Source organism: Calliopsis andreniformis, chromosome 8, assembly GCF_051401765.1.
Source record: "Calliopsis andreniformis isolate RMS-2024a chromosome 8, iyCalAndr_principal, whole genome shotgun sequence".
NCBI classification, from domain to species: domain Eukaryota; kingdom Metazoa; phylum Arthropoda; class Insecta; order Hymenoptera; family Andrenidae; genus Calliopsis; species Calliopsis andreniformis.
The window spans coordinates 7,969,438-7,989,601 of NC_135069.1; the positions used below are offsets into that span (position 1 = coordinate 7,969,438).

The 20,164-nt window shown below is 37.4% G+C and overlaps 1 protein-coding gene across 1 annotated transcript; it reads left to right on the forward strand.

Moving 5' to 3' along the window:
* Positions 1 to 6,197: 6,197 nt before the first annotated feature.
* Cad88c (cadherin 88C) lies at positions 6,198 to 19,073 on the forward strand. The gene is made up of 24 exons (XM_076383258.1): positions 6,198 to 6,399; positions 7,985 to 8,136; positions 10,309 to 10,689; positions 10,969 to 11,098; positions 11,412 to 11,779; positions 12,090 to 12,228; positions 12,307 to 12,562; positions 12,640 to 12,914; positions 12,995 to 13,320; positions 13,532 to 13,843; positions 13,913 to 14,186; positions 14,276 to 14,576; positions 14,662 to 14,857; positions 14,923 to 15,080; positions 15,183 to 15,364; positions 15,445 to 15,668; positions 15,745 to 15,933; positions 16,026 to 16,319; positions 16,414 to 16,653; positions 16,720 to 16,905; positions 17,122 to 17,258; positions 17,334 to 17,725; positions 18,189 to 18,453; positions 18,602 to 19,073. Exons 1-24 carry the CDS (start codon positions 6,198 to 6,200, stop codon positions 18,714 to 18,716), a joined length of 5,694 nt encoding a protein of 1,897 aa, XP_076239373.1. The 3' UTR covers positions 18,717 to 19,073.
* The last annotated feature ends 1,091 nt before the right edge of the window (positions 19,074 to 20,164 follow it).

A 20,164-nucleotide genomic window follows, 5' to 3' on the forward strand; every position in this document is an offset into this window, starting at 1 on the left:
CATTCGGAAGCATGCATGGCAGGTGTAGGAAATGACGTCACGCACCTCGGAGTATCCCCGTTCGAAACACGACCTTACTGTCTATTTTCGTCGGACCACCATGCATAAAAACTTCCTCTGCTCTCCCCCAAGTGAAACGAAACAAAGGATACCCTTGTGCCTCGGATTAACAACGCTGTGTAACCATCATTACCATAGAATTTATTTGCAAAGTTTCAGAAAAACGAAATTTTCATCACTGAACAGGCATACATAAATAAATTCTAAATTATTCGTTATATAAAAATATTAGTGCACATAAAAGTCGTCTCTCTATGCAATTTTGATGAATAACCTTGCTTGATCCAACAAGGTTTGTTTAAACCCTGAATTTAAATGTCTGACCTTGCGTAAGGGAAAATTGCTGAAATTGTACTTGCTACTTTATGTGATACCTATATATTTTTTGTTAGCCAATTACTGAAGGCTCTCACTTGCTTAAGAAACTCATCATCCCATGTTCTAGCTTTCTACAGCAATACTAAATAAAGCTACAAAAATGCAGAAGAGAGATACAGTGTTGTAACTTTCTAGATGTATTAAAATAATCATAATTTGATCAAATAAGAGGAAACAACTTGCGATTTCGTTGCTCATTTAATTTACGTACAAAATGTATATTTATACTCCTCATTCCCTGAACTTTTTTCATAGGTAGTAGCTTTTTGAGAAACGTAAATAGGAACAGTTCTACCATTTTTTATACAGAATACAAAAATGACCACTTACGAGAAAAATACTGGTAAGCAACAGAAAGAACATTCTGTATATATTTGCACCTAATATTTCTCATGGGATACAATTAAGCAACTCTTCCTAACTCAATTCCCACAAATGTGAAAAGTTCCACCATAAGATCCCCAAACTGAAATCCTTCTCGAGTATCGAGTTACCTTCATTCAGCCCTTGAAGTTCGAGCTTCGATCGAAAGTTCGAGGAGAAAGTAGCTATTTAAACTAGAAGCAGCCTTGCTCAAAAACTACTCTCCTTAGAGTATTTCGTATCCCCCCGCTGAGAAACCTTGATAGAATTGGGTCGATTCTGAAAACTTCACTTGCATCGATTCATCAGTTCCGCGAGTTGAGAGGAAGCGCGATTCCTCCTATGAATATCTGCTGTTACATATAAGAGATCGTTGATCGAAATAGCAGGAATAAAAGGAAGATAACTGTACGTTAACTTTTAACGTGTGTACTGCCGCCCCAGTTGTTACGTTGCCTTTTTCGGACTGTCTGAAAACGACGGACCTTCAGAATGGTCTTCTGTTTAGCAGTCTTAAAAGTCAAGAGCGTGGCCGACACACTCTGTTGGCAAGAAGAACACCACGCGACGTGTGTTCCCCAGTGTTCCTCGAGTGTCGAACTATCCACAGGAAGCACTTCAGCGCGTGTCTTCGAACCTGCTATTATCTTAATCGGTGGTCTCACTGTTCGATCCTAGCATACTGATGTCGTCTCGGCTCATCGTTATGATTATGCCTAGCATAAATAGCTTAAATTGTCTCAGTTTCAATTTTTTGCGAAAAAGTAAGTCTTTCTCGAGAAGAAGATTTTTGGTTCAGCTCTGAGCTCCCATTATCGTTTAACTACTACTTTTGTAGAAGCTTCTCAAATTTAATCTTTTTATTATAGAGAGTTCTCTTGAAATTAAAATTTCTATGAAAATTGAAACTTTGAAGAATTGAAGTTTCCTTCTATTTTATTTTCTTCCTTTCTTATTGAAAGCAATTGGAGTACATCTATGGTTGGATTCGAGGAAGACTACTGTCACTGACTGTTCTGAGATGATTTCTTACTGCTACGGTAGAAACTCCAAAATTTTCAATTAAACGCAACAAGAACTACATACAAATTTTGCAAATTTTGTAGCACTAATTAATTGAAAGTATTAATAATTATTCTCCTTGAAATCGTCCATAGATACATTAAATGATCCAAAATATTCATAGAACATAAACTAAATAAGAGTTAACTTCTTATTATGACTTACAAAGAATACATACTAATTTTTGTACAATTAACCCTTTACACTCGGAGGTCCTGATTTTCCATACATTTTATCCCCTTGGAAGAGACAACCGAGTCTAAAGGGGTAATTTCCTCTGTACAATATGACATTACTCGATGTTTTAAGTTTTTTACGCTCCCTTTGCTTTGCCGCAATTACATATCACGTGATTGCGTTCGCAGCAAGAAAAGTGGTGGAGTGTGAACCGTAATTTCGAAGAAGGGAGCTGGTCATCTCGGTCACGACTTCTTCCGTAATCTAGATGCTCCTCGAGACTGAATTAATGACGTTTCGTAATCTCGCCTAACTATCTGGTTTCCGGGCATCGGCCTTGCACACCACTGCCTGCGGCCGGATGCTTTTGTCTACAAAGAGCGACTGGCCACTGAAGAGAAGCCAAGGAAATCGGACCGACGAGGTCGGTGCTGTTTAACTACCGTCGAACTTCTTTCATTCCAGCTCGATTTCCCTTTGCATTGGGTGCCTGAGGTGCCTCTGACTCACGATGACTTGAAGGGTTGCGCCACCCCCCAAGCGTTCAACCAGCGATTATTTTTTACGAGTTTTGCGTTAATGAAACTATTTGCTTGATCAAAATTGAATTTTTTAAACGAGGAAGATGTATAATTATCTATATGAAAAATATAGTTTTGTGCATATGGTCTTGAAGAGGAGAAAAATACTGTCCATATCTCCATGTCATTAGGAATAACATACTGCTATTAGGAGTTCCATAAAAAAGGAATCAAATCTATTATTTTTAATTATACTGACTATTGTGTGAAGTATGATTTTTTTGAGAGTCCAATAATTGTAGAAATATTGATGTTTATAAAAGAAGCAAACTTTTTTTCTTTAAAAAGGATAAACTATGATAATCTGCAGTTCATGATACAGAATTAAAATTCAAAACTTCGAATGACAATATTCCAAAAACACAGATATATGATTCATGTCATTTTGTTCTACAACCTCAGGCACATCTATGCAAAGAAGAATGTAATGCAATATACATAAGTAGTATCAAAAACGAACACGCTACTGTCAATACACAGAACGATCGTCAATCCTACTGACAGACTTGGAAGAAGTAACAATCTAAACTGGGGAATTAGAGTCCCAATGGAACGATGAGGATTCTGATTACCTGTCTAGCACCTGACCAAAGTTCCACGAGTGAGATCAGATCTCCTGTCAAGCCAGGCAATCAATGATCCGTCACAATGGATGAAAACAAACACCAATACTAGGACACAATGTATTTCTAATGCAAAAAACCACGGGGGACAAAAAGGCACGATTGATGTACTCGATAAGTTCCACTCGAGTGAAATATCGATTACTTGACTGGGATAAGTGAAAGGAGAGTTCGTCGAAGAGATCATCTCGAAGAAAAATTCAAGGAAGAGGATCGAATCTGCTTCCCAGAATGGCGAGAATTCGCTTCGTTGTTGTTTACGCTTGTATTACGGTTATGTGGTATAATACCGACATCGTGGGAAACCGACTGCGACTTCCTGCGAGCTTTCACTTCGGTTAATTGTCCTCGTGGTCACTCGCGACTCTTGACAATCTTGACATTGAACGGAGCACTCCTCGTTGTTGGGAGAAAGCACCAGGGAACCTGTTTATCACTTGTCAAATTAAACGTAACGGCTGCGGAGATAATTGTCACAGGTTGGTCTTGCTTGTTAGAGATGATGATTGTTGCGGAGGGGTGTCGAATAATTGGCGTTCGAGATGGAAAAGTGATGTTACATTGGATAGTCTTTCGAAAAGATGCGTAAAAGATTGGCCAATTGTATTCATTCTGAATCTAATGAATGAAACTCTTCGTGTGACATGATATGAAAATGTGTAATTAAGAAAAGTGCGTTAGAAGATATCAGCTCCTTAAGAGATATTAAAGTTACTCTGTAACTCTGATAGATTTGCATGATTTAAAGAAAAATTGTCTAGTTTTCGAAGTTCCACATCTTCTAGTTTGCTAAGAAGGAGCTCATTAAAAAGTGTACATTAAATTCAAAAAATAAATTAATACTGATACACAGTAAATCAAAAACTATTTAATTTTTTAAATAGTAAATAGTAAACCAAATGCTAAAAAATAAACTACTATAAATTATGAAACTCTCGCCATACGAGCTAAGAATTAAATAATCAGTCTTATTCATCTGCACTGTCCATCTAATGCTTCAAACTCTAACACCGCCAACATATTTTTCAAAAGGAGAAAATAGGGACTGACAGCGATTTCCAATAAATCTATCGCAATACCAGCCGTGCTAATTAATCACCTGCTGAATTTTATTGTGCAGATGGAATAAACTTTACGCAAGGTGAAACGTATTAATTACATCTTAATGTAGTTGAACGAATGATTCATAAACAATCACGTGTTGGCGAAACAAACGACGTGATATGTCTAACGGAATTTTAAAATCATTATTACTCCATCAAGAGTCCATTGATAACGTTACTCGGATCATTTTATATAATATGTGTTCCTCACACTTGGTTGCGCTTTGCACTTCCTACTTTACCGCGTGAAACCACTGCCTATGTGCAAAGTGTACCTATTATAGGAAGAAATAATCGTCTAGCCATTTAATGTTGAAAATGTAACCACATTATGATATAGGTGACAAATACAAATGTGAATCTATCATGTAACAATGCTTCTATAATTGAAATATTAACAATAAATTGAATAGTTACAACAATAATTAAAGTAAACTAAGTTGCTAAACAGTGGACGTAGAGGCACTGCAAATGTTCAATTATTCACTTTACATATGTAAAGTGAACCAATGACAAATGCAAATTTGATTCTATTATGTAACAATACTTCCTTGGCCTAAAATTTATCAATGAAAGTTAGTAGTAAAAAGACAATTAAAACATTTTAGACTACTAAAAGCATGTTCTTAAGAATGCCGATGATGCGCAACAGTTTCTCCACTTTGGAGAAATCCGTTCGCGTGCCACGAGAAAATTTATAACCATTTTCCGTGCACAACCGGTTTGTTCACACTTTTCACCAGCATACCATACACATTGGCTCGATTCCCGATTTTCCTTCAGGCATTTTCACCTCGCTAATTACGGTGTTTCAAGGAAACCCGTCTCTAATGTTGCACGGTGGAATTAATTAACTTTAGGACGCCTGACGAGGAGACTCGTCTCAGTTCTTCCAAGACCTCGTCTCACGGCAGGAAGATCACACGTCGGCAAATTAATACGAGCGTGAAAGTGACACGTACTCTCGAAAGTGGCGCACCGTGAGCCTTATTAATTCATTTAAATGCTTCCATGAAGACAAGAATTTGCATGAGGAATAATTAAATTCAATTTATTCCTTTCTAACATAAACGAAAGTCCTCAATTTAGCTAACAATCAAAGGTTTCAGTTAGAAGTTTCTGGATGGTTGCATGTTTCTTGCCGTACAGAAGAAATTGCTCATAGTTTTGATTATTAATGCTACATAAAAATTGGGAGATAAATTACTTGATCGGTTCACTAGACTTAAAGTACCATTTTTATATAATAGAATTTCTAATGTGGGACACGTTTTCGAGGTCAATTCCCTTTGATCCCACTCTGACCTTATAAAGTATGAAAGATAGTGCTCAGAAATGAAACTCTGTCTAAATAATTTCAAACTGTAGCGAATGCAGGAATGAAGCTATAACGAGGAAATAATATAACTGGAAATAACTGTACTAGAATGAAATTCATTGGGTATTTCATTATTTCATTTGAACTCATCTAATTTTTATAGAACCAATGTTGAAGAATAATGTATAAAAATAATTAAATTCTCAACAGGAACAAACATTAAGATAAAGAAAACATATTTTATAATACACATATGAGTTTATATCCTTCTTACACAAAATTCCTAAAAAACGTGTTTCTTCTACCACTCGCTATTAAAAATACTCCTTCATCCGCATTGGTTTTATCATTACCTTAATACCACTGTATAATATCTAAATAAAAAGTGTCTAAATAAATAAAAAATAAATAAAAAATATCTCGTTCCAGAAACCTATGCAACATCACGTGCCCTATCTCTGTCTACTCGAAGTTCGCTCTTCATTCAGTGAGAGAGAGTAATGATGTCAATTAAGGGATGCCCACCACCAGGATGACCTCAACGAAACCAATAGGCACGTTCTCATGGTTACTACGATCCTACAAGAGGCGCAGATTCAAGTCGGAATGGTTCGCGTTCGTGTTCGCCTGCCTTTTAGCGAGCTGCTCGGCGCGGAACAATCCGCCTCGTTTTCTTATCGACGGCCAAACGGAAATTATCCTGAGACTGAAGGAAGGGCCTGAGACACCAGTTGGTAAGGACATATGGAAACATCGTTCTGCCTCGATGCACACGACCACACTGTAGAATGTACATTGACTGGGGAACGGACGCTGCGTGCTCGTTAGCACCTCGATGCGTCTTTCGCGGATCGTTCAGCCATAATACATCCCCCCATAGATAACAAGCTGAGCAACTTAAGTGTTCTCTGTACTGATAGTTTTCTATGGGAATGTAGCTTTGAAACAGTGTTTCTCAAAGTGAACGCCATTGACCAGCTTGAGGTGTATGTTAAATGGTTTATAATTTTGTCGAAGGTTTAATAAGTGTTGAAAAATTTCATTCTAGTGTTCATTCAGTCTTGGACTATCGTGTCACTTTAAAACAATTTATTTTAGAATGCCTACATCACCGTTCAAAAATATTAGGACAGCTGCTACCTTCAATGAGCTTTCATTTGATTATATAAAAATGGTCAATGATAAGAGATTTTAAAGGGTGATTCTACATGCTAAAATAAGGCGAGATTTCGATGTGTCTGACTTAGGTTTAATATATTGGTCTTACTATGTCTGACTTGGAACCTATTCTGCTTATTTTTCTGTGTCTGACTTAAGTCTCATTCTACTTATCTCGTCGTGCCTAACTTGAGACTTATTTTGCTGATTTTGCTGTGTTTGACCAGAGACTTAATCTACTAGTTTACTAGGTCTCATAGCTCAAAATTCTTTAGTGACTTTAGTTCTCGGAAAATTTAAATGAAAAATTCTCAAATCATTTACCAAAGAGCAGTAAAAATAATATAATAAAATTAAGGAGACGGTAGTATGATAAGGTTTGAGAAACACTGTTTTAAGATTCAGTTCATTAACATTTGTTAGGTATTGCACAAACACGTTTAAAGAAAAGTAAAATTAAAAAACGTGAGATAGGTATGAATTCAAACTTTCATAACAATTGCAATGTTATTGTCTTCTGGATATCTAGGTGCTATCAGACTAATTAATTAGGGTTTCTGTTACTTCTTTATTACACAACGAATTGTAGTGAAATGTTAACTAGAATAAAATTCTATGAACAGTAAATTATTTGTAATTTGAAAACTAGAAATATCGATACTTGAAAACAACATCTTTAATTACTGTATTTTTGCCAATATTTAATTCATGTAGAAAGTTCTCTTATCTATTTATTTAATCTCTAATTTGAGGGAAACTTATATAAAACCGCAATACTTACTACATTTTAAGTTACATTTCCTATTTAATACTAGTGTGCCTAAAATTCTTTTTAAATGTGTCTGACTCGTAGACTCATTCTACTGGCAATAGGCCAGAGGCAACGATGTCAGTAGAATAAGCCTAACTCTAATTACATATTCTAGTAAGGTATTCCACATGACTTGCCTGTAATTATAACTCACAGAAATTTGTGTCTATTCACTTAGCTACATCTGAAAATGTCAAGAACGAATCTAGCAATTTTCTAGCATCATCTTTTAGACGTCCTGCTGCCATGTGCAGTACCTGTCAAACAATTAACGTTTCCGAGCATTTAAATTAATTATATCCCTTTGCCAATATCGCGTTGCCATTCGTGCCAACCGGTTTCTGTTGCAGGCAGTACAATTTACGTTCTTCGCGGTGTCGATCCTGACGGTGACAGCTTGATGTTCGGCGTAAGAGATCAACCTGGCAGCGACGTGATCCGGATCGAGAATTTCAATCCGCAGGAGGCTATTATTTACTTGAACAAATTACTGGACAGAGAGGTAAATCATCCCTCAGTATGATCTATTTCGCAGAGATGATGCCTCCACCGACCGTGATATCGATCTCACGAAATTGCCTCACGTACTGCTCGGTACACTTTGCGGTACTTATAATACCTCTGTAGCTTGACACAGAACAGAGGCATCATCTGTTTCTTATGCAGAATTGATGACAATCAGTGCATGCGTAATTGACAGACGAGTAATCAATAGCTTTTTTGCTAAACGTTGGAGCTAAATTAACCTGTTTAATTAAGGAACTGAGTGAACAAAATTATGTTATAATGCATTCAAGAGAGCCAACAATTCAAAACCTTTGCAGCATCTCAGAAAATTTTTTGACAGAAAAATTTATATGGCAAGATGTAAATTTAATTGCCCTAAATGTCATGAATGGCATTTTAATAGATAAATTTTGCTGTGTATTAGAATGCAGTAACACAATTCTCATTTTTTCATTCTGCTCTATCATTTATACCTAGCATACTTATTAACTACATAAATCCCGAAATATAAGAGAAAGAAAAAGTAACTTACTCTCAGGAAATTGAACGTTATAGAATTAATTTATTTCTATAAAAAAGTTTTCCAAACCAGTCACATTAACTAGTTTGATAGTTCTAGTGTTACCTGCATAACAAGTAGCAACTAGAGCTCAAACAGAAGAGTAACGTATCCCACTAAACCAGAAAGTGATTTTCAGCTTCACTTTGCTCGCGAACGAAAGAAAATAATATCTACGTTTACTCCTAACCCATGCTCCTCCTTTTGCATTTCGCACGAGTGCTCCTCTCGCTCTTTAAATATATTTCACGAACAGCGTTCGATCGATCTAGCAACGCCAGAGACATTAAAGAGAAACTCGAGGACGTGCAACCGCTGATCCATGGCGAATCTATGTGTGGAAGTCGTCATTTTGTCATCATCGTCTCCCTTAAACGTGGCCATTAACTTGTGAGTTAATTCTCGGTTGGAGGATACGACGCGGTTCAAAATTATTAGTTAGCTGGTTGGATGACGATCGAGGATTATCAGGATCGGTTCGTGGCGATTGAGAAGACGCTGCTTTCCAAGCGACAAAGTTATTTGCGTACCAACCCGGTTTCTCTAATCCTTCGATGCTCTCGATTTAGTTTTTTGAGTGGACGAGCAAAAACGAGACGAAGCCTAGATCCTCGCGTCAAGCGCTATTGATCCCCATTTATACGACACAAAAAGTACAGTATTCCCTTGTTATGAGCTCGTTGCTGTACTTGATGGGTATATGGATATTATCTAGAACAAACGAGTTGCCCTTAGAATCTTGCCCCTCACTATAAAGTCATCAGTGGCTGGAGATCCCTTAAAATGGAAATACTATACAGAGTGTTCGACAAGAAGTGTCAGAAGATTGTAGGGGATGATTCTACACGCTAAAATAGAACGAAAATCAAGAATGATGAAGTTACGTTTAAGGTTTCGTTTTGTAGTTATTATTTGCTACGAAAACGTTTAAAATATAAGTGAAATGTGTCTGACTTGAGACTTAATCTACTGATCTTGCTGTGTCTGATTTGGGATTTATTTTACTGACTTCTCTGATTCTGACTCTGGACTTATTCGATTGATTTTTCTGTGTCTGACTTGTAGCTTATTCTACTGACTTTTCTATGTCTGACTTGAGACTTAATCTACTGATCTTGCTGTATCTGATTTGGGATTTATTTTACTGACTTCTCTGATTCTGACTCTGGACTTATTCGATTGATTTTTCTGTGTCTGACTTGTAGCTTATTCTACTGACTCTTCTATGTCTGACTTGAGACTTAATCTACTGATCTTGCTGTATCTGATTTGGGATTTATTTTACTGACTTCTCTGATTCTGACTCTGGACTTATTCCATTGATTTTTCTGTGTCTGACTTGTAGCTTATTCTACTGACTCTTCTATGTCTGACTTAAGACTTATTCTACTGATGTTGCTATATCCAATTTGGGATTTTGTTTTACTGAATTTATTACGTCTGACTTAGAACGTATTCTTCTGATTTCTGTGTCTGACCTGGTTAATACAGGTCAGCAGTAGAATAAATCCCAAATTATTCACATTTCACGCGTATTTTAGGCGTTTTAAGTGCGACTCATGAAAATTACAATTTTTTCTGGAAGTTAAAGCATCAGTATTTCCACAGACTAGAGACGAGTACGCATTGGTGCTGACACTGACGGACGGAAGACTCGGAGAGGGAAACTTCATCACCCAGAGTCTGCTGATACTCGTGGAAGACGTCAACGACAATGTCCCAATCTTTCGACCGCATCCGACTTCGCTGACAGTGCGAGAGGACTCTGGCCCCGGCATACTGACAACTGTCGAAGCCACTGACGCCGATTTGGGAGCTCATGGACAGGTGGTCTACTATCTACAAGAACTCGACGGGGACAATGACGTGTTCAGCGTTTCGACGGTCAATGGGAAAGGTGTCATTCGCCTCGTGGGTAGATTGGATTACGAGAGAAAGTACTTGTATCAGCTGAGGGTCTTGGCGATCGATCGAGCGATCAACGAGAAGGTTAGTGAAAGAACGTGAACATTGAACTTAGTTTTTGGTAAAATAGATGCCCGCTTCAGGGCCACTGAATTCTGTTAACGTAAATATAAGGGTATTGTTTAAGCTGCCACTGAGATATAACCCCTATGTAATAATTATCTGTATGATACAGTACCTTCTGAAGCATTAGAAGGACATTACACTTAATAATTAACATGCACTGCAAACAGTCCTTAGGAAATAAGTTTGTAATAGTTTTTAGTTACCTTCGTAATGCCTTGCCCTTCGTAATCATTTCAGGTTAATACAGGAACGACTGCGATACTCGTCAAGGTTCAGGACGTCGAGGATCAGCCACCAGAATTCATAACCATGATTCCAGTTGCCAGGATCAGCGAAAACGTCAGGATAGGAACGTCTGTTCTCCAAGGTCTGAAAAAAGATGTAGAATTATTTGAGAGGATAGTCCTATTTTCAAATGCTCAAATATTCTGCTATTAAATTTAATCTCTTCCACTGTATTATATAATACTTACAATGTACAGCATACTCGAAGTGCAAAGAATTAGAAATTCAAATTTCTAACTCTGAGCTAATAATTTTAATACCACAAACTATTATCATAAGTTGCTGTAACTCCATTTCGAAAAATTAGTTACAGCAGATCGGAAAATTCACAATTTTTTATTTATTAATTCTCATAAGCATAAGACAGATATTTTTTAACATAAGAATTGTCGTAGTTCGAGCAGTGGACGGTGACAAGGGAATAAACAACAAAGTCACCTACAGTATCACCCAAGGCCCGCGGTACCTTTTCGACATAGACGCGACATCCGGTTTGGTGTTCACCAGATCGCAGCTCGACAGAGAAGCGGAGGCGAACGCAGAGGGTACTTTCATCTTGGAAATAACAGCGAGGGAAGTGTCGAAAACTGTGCCTGCACCGTGGGTCTCCACCGAGGTGACTGTTATCCTCACCGACGTAAATGATGAGACTCCCAAGTTCCGAAGCGCGCGATACCGCGCTGAGATAAACGAGAACGCGCCTCACAATACCCCAGTTAATTTCATCGGGGATGCGGTACCGGAAGTCTACGATCATGACTTGGTGAGAAACGGGCACTGGAATTTCGCGAAACTATTACGCAAAATTCGAAGCATTTTTTTCTTCGCGATTCATAGATATACAGAGTTGGGGAATTTTAAATGAAACTTCAAATTAGAGACGATGTTCAGTGGCTGGTTTTCATGTACGATTACTATCGTAGAATATTTATTATAGCTATTTCCTTTCCAAATTCCTACGCTGGGTGAGATTATTACGCATAAAAATAATTTATTATTATTTGTTTTATTCGCTGCTTTGCTGTGATGTAATTTCACTTTAAATTTCGCTTCAATTTTATGGATTTTTTTAGGGAACCAATGGGACTTTTAAAATGTTTATTGATGGTGGAGATGGAATATTTGATGTGACACCTTCCAGAGGAATCAACGAAGCTCCGTTTTTAATACGCGTTAAAAATTCTAGCAAACTTGATTTCGAAACTATATCAGGTAATTTAATTAATTACTCAATTCTATCCATTTACATTAATTTACATTTAACTCTAATCTTTATTCCACTGTTTTCAGAGGTCAACTTTACACTAATTGCCAAAGAGGTGGTAACAGTTGCACCAAAGTACGCTACAGTACCAGTGACAGTTTTCATAAAAGACCAAAACGATAATTACCCAGAATTCACGGAAGACATCTACGAAGTTTCAATTCCAGAGAATTGCGCTGTTGGCACTACAGTAGCATGGGTTCAAGCATTGGATGAAGACAGTGGAAATTTTGGAACTCGTGGTATCAGATATACACATTTAGGAGGCAGTATTGCTTACGCGTAAGTAGACCATAAAATAAAACACTGGTATAAAAAGATACATTAAATTAACTATAATAATCATCATTAAATATTAGATTGTCAATGGATCCTCTGACTGGCGTGATTACTGTCAAAGAAGCAGGGCCGAGTTTTGACAGAGAATTAATGTTCAGACATTATTTAACCATCGAAGCTCGAGACGAGCTTGGCAAAGGCAATCGCAATACAGCTCAACTGATAGTGAATGTTAATGACGTAAATGATAATGCTCCGGTATTTCTGCAGAACAAATATGAAGCTGTTCTGTTAGAGAACGAGGATCACTTCGAGTCTCCACTAATTGTCGAAGCATTCGATATCGATTTAAATGGTCTGAAATATTTTATTTGAATCACTGTATTGATTTCTGATTTGCTCTCGAAATTTACAAGAACTACTTCTCCTACTTAGGTACTAAAAATAGCGAAGTAGTCTATGCTCTAGTGTCTGGAGAGTTCTCTAAGAACTTCAGTATCGACCCTAAACGCGGAGTGATCACCCCAACAACTCCTCTAGACTTTGAAACGTTACCTATCAGCCAGGGCCATAAGGAAACTTCTGTGCGACCATTAAAATTAACAGTCCGAGCCAGAGACATGGGTACACCTAGCCTAAGCTCCGATGCACCCTTAATTATTTACCTGAAAGACATTAACGACAATGCGCCTGCTTTTGAACGAACGCTATACAAAAGAAGCATTCCTGAAGACTTGTCTGGTGGAACCAGTGTGATACAGGTGTGCAGCACTTCAGAAGACTTCACCCTTATCATACCAAGGCAGAGTCACTCATAATCAGAATACAAATACAGATTTCCAAGAGCTGAAATTCAAAAAATTCACTAAAAACTTAGAGAAAATAGTACTGAGGTGTCTGAGTGACCTGAGTAACCCTTGCTATGCTAAGGGTTAATTTACATATTACAGGTGTATCACAGGGTTTTTATAGGTAAAGGCCTGGGACAAAGACCTGTCGTCGCCCAACAACAAACTGGTCTACAGAATTCAAAGTGGGGCTGGTGACAAGTTCGTTATCAGTCCTGAGACAGGTGTGATTAGAGTAGCTCCTGGATCCAATCTAGATCCAGATCTCACTTCGCCAAAAACCACCAGGTACAGCTTGAATGTTCTGGCGATAGATAGTGGAACTGAAATTCAAAGAACAGCTGAGGTTCTCGTTAATATCACTATTGTGGATGTTAACAACAAGCCCCCAATTTTCATCGATCCTGGTACAGTCACCATTCGTGAAAATACTCAGGTGCGTTGGTGGCTTTAAATAAAAAAAAGTGTTATGTTATGTATATTAATTGATAGAATTATTGATCAGGTTGGAGCGTACGTGCATCGAGTGGTGGCCAATGATCCAGACATAGCACCGATCTTACGTTATCGAATAGATCCAAACTCTTCTGAAGCAAGGAACGAGGAAGGAACGTTAATTAAGATTCAGGAATACGATTACTTGTCCTTGTTGGAACTAAACGCACTGGATGGTCTGCTTCGAGTGGTAAAGTTAATAGACAGAGAAAGAGTGGAAACTATAAGACTGGGCCTTATTGTTGAAGACTTGGCTGCTATCAGAGGAATCCAAACTGCATTCGGTTAGTATCTAGATGACAGTATCCCATGATTTCTAAATAAACTCTAAATAAACCAAAATGAGCTTTAAACGTTAACTTCAATGTTCTAGCCACACTGAATATTATAATCGAAGATGAAAACGATAACAATCCAAGATTCCGAAGACCATTTTACAGGCGATCGGTTACAGAAAACAGTAAAAATGGCGTTAATATTGCGAACATCGTGGCAGATGACGCTGACAAGAATCGTAGTATCACATATTCTTTAGAGAGTCCAAAGGAATTGATTGATTTGGTGCATCTCGATTCTGAAACTGGTGAAATGGTGGTAGCCAATAAAATTGACAGGGAGCAATATTCCTGGCTCAATTTAACTGTTAGAGCTACTGATTCTGGAATACCACCAAGGTAAAACCATTGGATACAATCTAAGAATATACATTTGTATTTTAAATAAAATATAAATGTTAATGCAAACGAATAATTTCAATAGGTCAAGTCTTTCTGAAGTATATGTTCAGGTGTTGGACGAAAATGACAATAATCCTTATTTTGTAAGTGATATTAGTAATCTGACTGTCATGGAGAACGCTAAGATAGGCACAGAGATTGCTGTCATTCAGGCTAAAGATCCTGATAGCGGAGATTATGGAAAGATTACTTATCTGCTGGATAGAATGTCATCTCAGGCAAGTGGTAGAATATTAAAAATCGTTAATTTTCTTTTATATAAAAACAGCGTTCTCTAATGCAGGGAACTTTTGCCATTCATCCTGAATCTGGAGCTTTGACAGTAGCAGACTCCATTGACTGGGAGACTAAACAAAGCTATGTTCTAGTCATCGAAGCGTGGGATAATTATCAATTCGGTTACACTGCTGGTGAATCGAGAAATGCTTTCAAACAAATACAGTAAGTTGAATTATTATGATATTGAAATATTAATCGAAAAGAAAGCGAATTAGTTTTACTAGCAAAGTGCAAGTAAAATAAAATGAAAATCAAACTTTTCAGAGTCACTGTAATAGATGTGAATGACAATCCACCGAAGATGGAGGTGCCTCCTACTTGTGTCACTATATCAGAGTTCCACGATATCAAGGAGTCTATTTTTATTATCAAAGCAAAGGACGCTGATGATCCAACGACACCTAATGGTCGTGTAAAGATTCGAGTACTTTCTGGGAATGAACTAGGTCTGCACTAATATTTTGCAACTCGTGTAGAAAAGTTCTTGTAGTATTGAAGAATTAATGTAAATTTGCATATGTTATAGGGTTTTTCATCTTAGAGCAGACAGATTATTGGACAGCAAATTTGAAAGCAGCTCATTCGCTTCGAGGAAAGTTTGGGAACTATTCACTGCATCTAGAGGCAAAGGACCTTGGTAGCCCCTCGAATAAAGACACAACTATTTTGAATATATGTGTCACTGATTATAATGACAATCCTCCAGTTTTTATCAGCCCGCAACATAACACAACTGTTCCCGTGGCTGAGGTAATTTATCGATAATGCAGACCCTTTTATACAGATACCAATATATATTAATTCCTGTAAATACAAAATCTGACAGAATACGACAGTTGGAACACCCATTATTCAAATCGAGGCCCAAGACGCCGACACTGGACCAAATGGTGACGTTCACTATCGCTTGAAACAAGACTTGGCTGGCCATTGGAGAACATTCCACATCGATGACATAAATGGGATTATCTCCTTGAAGCTTCCACTGGATAGAGAAACTCAAAAGTTATACGAGGTAAGTTACTAGATTTTTAACAATTTCCAGTAACAGTGAAAACGAATATTGCATATAATTAATTATTGAAAATTATCACGTCTCATACACAGATCAGGGTAGAAGCTTATGACCTAGGTACTCCCACTCCCCTCAGCTCGGATCTGGATCTCATAATCTATGTACGAAACATCAACGACTATGAGCCACAATTCCTAGTAGATATTTTTAACACTAACTTCACGGAAGAACAACCCCCTGGATCAGAAAGAATTCTACTTCCACAAACTGTGGACAGAGACGAAATCGATGAACGCGATGAAAAGCCTCCCCCAGTTTGCTACTTTATAATCAGTGGAAATGAAGATGGTTTCTTCCTCCTGGACACTTTTAAACACGAACTGAGTGTGAGTTAATATTATATTCTACATATCACAAATAGTCTTCTTTGATATTGTTAATAGAGAAAAAATTAATATTTCTAATAATCCATAATTACAGACTGCCAGAACTTTAGACAGAGAGGACCAAGAGCAACACCTGTTAATTGTAAAAGCAACAGAGGATTGCAACACGATCCCAGCGAATGAAACTTTCTTCGATGAAACAAACGATACCATGTTAAAAATAATTATAGACGTGGTCGACGTGAATGACAATCCTCCGAAATTTGTCAGCAAAATATTCACTGGGGGCGTTACGACAGAAGCAGACTTTGGCACGCAGTTCATGCAAGTTAAGGTGAGGCTCTACCAGTGGAAACGTTCATGATAAGACAATTAAAACCATGCGTGAAACTTGTTCCAGGCGATCGATCTAGATGCAGGCGAGAACGCTGTGATTAATTACTACCAAGTTGGTAAGATGCATATGACCCTGACAGAGGGACTAGATGACATTGAGATACAACCTTTCTTAGTGAACAAGCTTACCGGAGTAGTGAGTTTGAACTTTGACCCTCAAAGGGGAATGAAGGGATACTTCGACTTCATGGTACGTCAACCTCATAAATTTTAATCACGTGAAGTCTCAAGGATCCTTTAATTGTAATTTCATTCTCAAACTATTGTAATGAGTCCTTGTATACTCTCATAAGTCTGTTTTATGTATTACTGAATATTATCCCTGTCTTTATGGATGAAGTTAGTTATTAAGCATAAGAAATACTTATGCAAAGCATTGAAGAGAAACATTAACCAATTTGAACAGGTTTTAGCTAATGATTCCTATGGCCTACAAGACACAGCAAGAGTGTTCATCTACCTGCTACGAGAGGATCAAAGAGTTCGTTTCGTATTAAGACAACATCCTCCAGAAATTAGGAACAGAATAGAAACCTTCAGAGAGTACGTCCAAAAGATCTATATCTAATTTCTCGTGACTATTTATTAATTACTGAATTCCACTCTCAAATATTCCAGGACACTGGGTAATGTGACTGGTGCAATAGTCAACATCGACGAGTACAAAATCCATGAAAACCACGACGGTTCGGTAGACCGAACGAAGACAGATCTCTATTTGCATCTGGTGAATCGTCGCGACAATTCGATCCTCGAGGTATCCGAGGTTCTCGAGCTGGTCGACAGAAATATCGAGAAGCTCGACAGTCTGTTCAAGGAATTCAATGTTCTCGACACGCAACCAGCACAGTATCAGCCGATAATTCAGTACGAGCAAGCCGGGACCACTTTTTGGCTTTTGACTTTGACCCTGTTTCTGGGAGCCCTGTTAATTCTGTGCATAGCCCTGTGCCTCTCGCAGAGGGCTTCGTTTCGAAGGCAGTTGAAGGCAGCCAACGCTTCACCCTTTGGTAACTGTCAACTAGATAGCAACTGATATACTATGCAACGTAGTCATTTTGTTAAATAATTCTTAGTGTGAAAATTTACTACATGTGCCCTGAACCACTTTTTGATATAAAATTAAAGAAGCAGAATAAAATTAGAGGAACTCATAGTTCATAAAATGTAACAAAAATTTGTTGATTATTAATTTTGATAATATGTATCTATCTGTAGAATTCTGGATATGAGAAGTGCATAAGCTTTCATTCCTGAAAATTTTGGATAAAGAAATTTGGAAAATAATTATATTTAGAGAACAAAAATCACTTCTTAAATTTTTTCTAAAAAGTTGCCAATTTCCATAATAAAAATTATTATTTAACAATTTGATCAAAGTAGACATCTGTGGAACAAAAAATTCAAATTATTTTTTTTCTTATTTCATTTTTTCCATTTCATCTATCTTCTTTTCTATCTTTGTTTCTTGAGGTACGTCAGATGCAGAATTTATCAGAGGACCTGGACGTGTCCCAAACACTAACAAACACAGCGTGGAAGGTTCAAATCCAATATGGATGCACGCTTATGAGAACGAGTGGTTCAAAAGCGACGATTCCGTAAGTCACACGTCTGAGAGAGACTCTTTGGATGAGAACGCACTGAACAACGAAGAGATGATGAACGAAGTAAATACAAACCAAAGAAACGAAGATAAACCATATTATATTGAACCAAGAGTCTCATCTGTTTCAAGGTAAATATTTCTTCTAAAATTTATAACTAAATTCAGGTCAGAGTATAATTTATTTGAATTAGAAAACAGTATGCTAAGTGATGAATTATTTGAAGTGGTTTGTAAGTCATTTTGGAGAAATGAAATTAATTAGATTAAATTTTTTCAGCCTGGAGAGTATCGCCAACATTCCGCACGATTTCCATCGTCATTCGCCTATGCTTCGAGCACAAAGTATGATCGTCAATCCTCTTGGCAAGAAAATCGAGACGACAGAATTATAAAACTGAACAACGACAACAACGATTCTCAACAAATATTCTTTCAAGCGCTATTGTCTGTACGTGCTCATAAAGGAACTGTAAATTTAGAAGCATTCGTGTAAATAGCTACACCTCGTACAAACTATAGGAAATATTTAATATTTATTTTACGATAACTTCAAACGCGACATCAACGAGTATTATTTATTCCCAAGATCGTATTAATTCATAAATTCCAACGAACCTCATTTTCAAGCATATATAAGTTCATTTCAATGAATTCGCGTAACAAAATCTACAACAATGATCTCTGCACATTATGAGCTAATGTTACAAGTTTTGTACATCTTTGTACATTCTTTTCTGATGAATAAAACCTAGTTTAACAACGTTGAAAGTTCTATATTATTAGCTCCCTGTAAATATATCTTTCTTAGAATAAATCAACCCCATAAGTGAAGAGGACAAATATATCAACCACTTAAAATGAATTACATACTTCGCCATTTATTCAGTATAAGAGGTTTCAATTTGTGTTAACTGTACTCCAAATAGGCAAGTATTGCATTCAGTTTCAAATGGAAGTTATACGAAACCTTTTTAGAGAATAAAAATCAATTTTTTCCAACTCGTGAAAATTCCACCCCATTCAAGGGATTAATGTTTAATTTTAGAAAGTCTTCCGACACGCAACTAGCTCTTGAAAATCACTTTTCAAGAAGTTAAGACGAAGCAGGGAATCCTAATAGGAAATTCAAATGACTTACTCTGTGGAAATCATCAGCTGCACTTATCTACCTGACACAGCATATAAAAAGCGCCTTCTCACGTCGAGTTACCGTAAATTAGACCATGCAAACTGGGGTTGTGCATTAAAGCCAAACCCCGGAACCATCTTGCCAGAGTTCACCCTTAACTGGGTCGCATAACATTAAAGCGTAGCGGAACTTAACACGAGTCAGGCCTCAACAGCGGCTTCCACGATGCTTGGAAATTTTTGCAGCAAAGTTTACCCCCTTTCAGAGCAAGCTGGAAGATTCGTACAATATTTTTTTCTAAGAGATAGTCATCTGAAGGCTATCACGTGGTGGGTAAACTGTGCAGATAATATCGCGGCACGAAATTCCGGTAAAAGAAGAATCCATTGTTTAAATGCAAATCAAGCTGGACGTACGGCTGACCTCGATGGGTCAGTCACACTTTAGGGTCCCTTTCACCCTTGACAGAGCTTATCGCGTGTATCAACGCGAGAATTTTCTATTTGAGTGAGCTTTAGCAGTCTGCTGGGAATCTCGATTAAGCATGAACCTTTACTACTTTTAAGGGAGATTTAAATAAATAGAGAATAAACACGTTCAGCATTTGTTGTTGGCTTCCAGAAATGGGAAAGAAAGATGGCCTACTTTACTCTTGACTAGCAGAAACACAATTCTGCGTTTTTATGCTTGAGGAAATGGACTATGTCCACG

What these genes read in the sequence shown, in the direction of transcription:
- Cad88c (XM_076383258.1), top strand. Translation starts at nt 6,198, where the DNA reads ATGACCTCAACGAAACCAATAGGCACGTTCTCATGGTTACTACGATCC. An exon ending in CAACTGTTCCCGTGGCTGAG is followed by an intron (nt 15,669 to 15,744) that starts GTAATTTATCGA and finishes AAAATCTGACAG; the next exon opens with AATACGACAGTTGGAACACC. An exon ending in AGGGATACTTCGACTTCATG is followed by an intron (nt 16,906 to 17,121) that starts GTACGTCAACCT and finishes CAATTTGAACAG; the next exon opens with GTTTTAGCTAATGATTCCTA.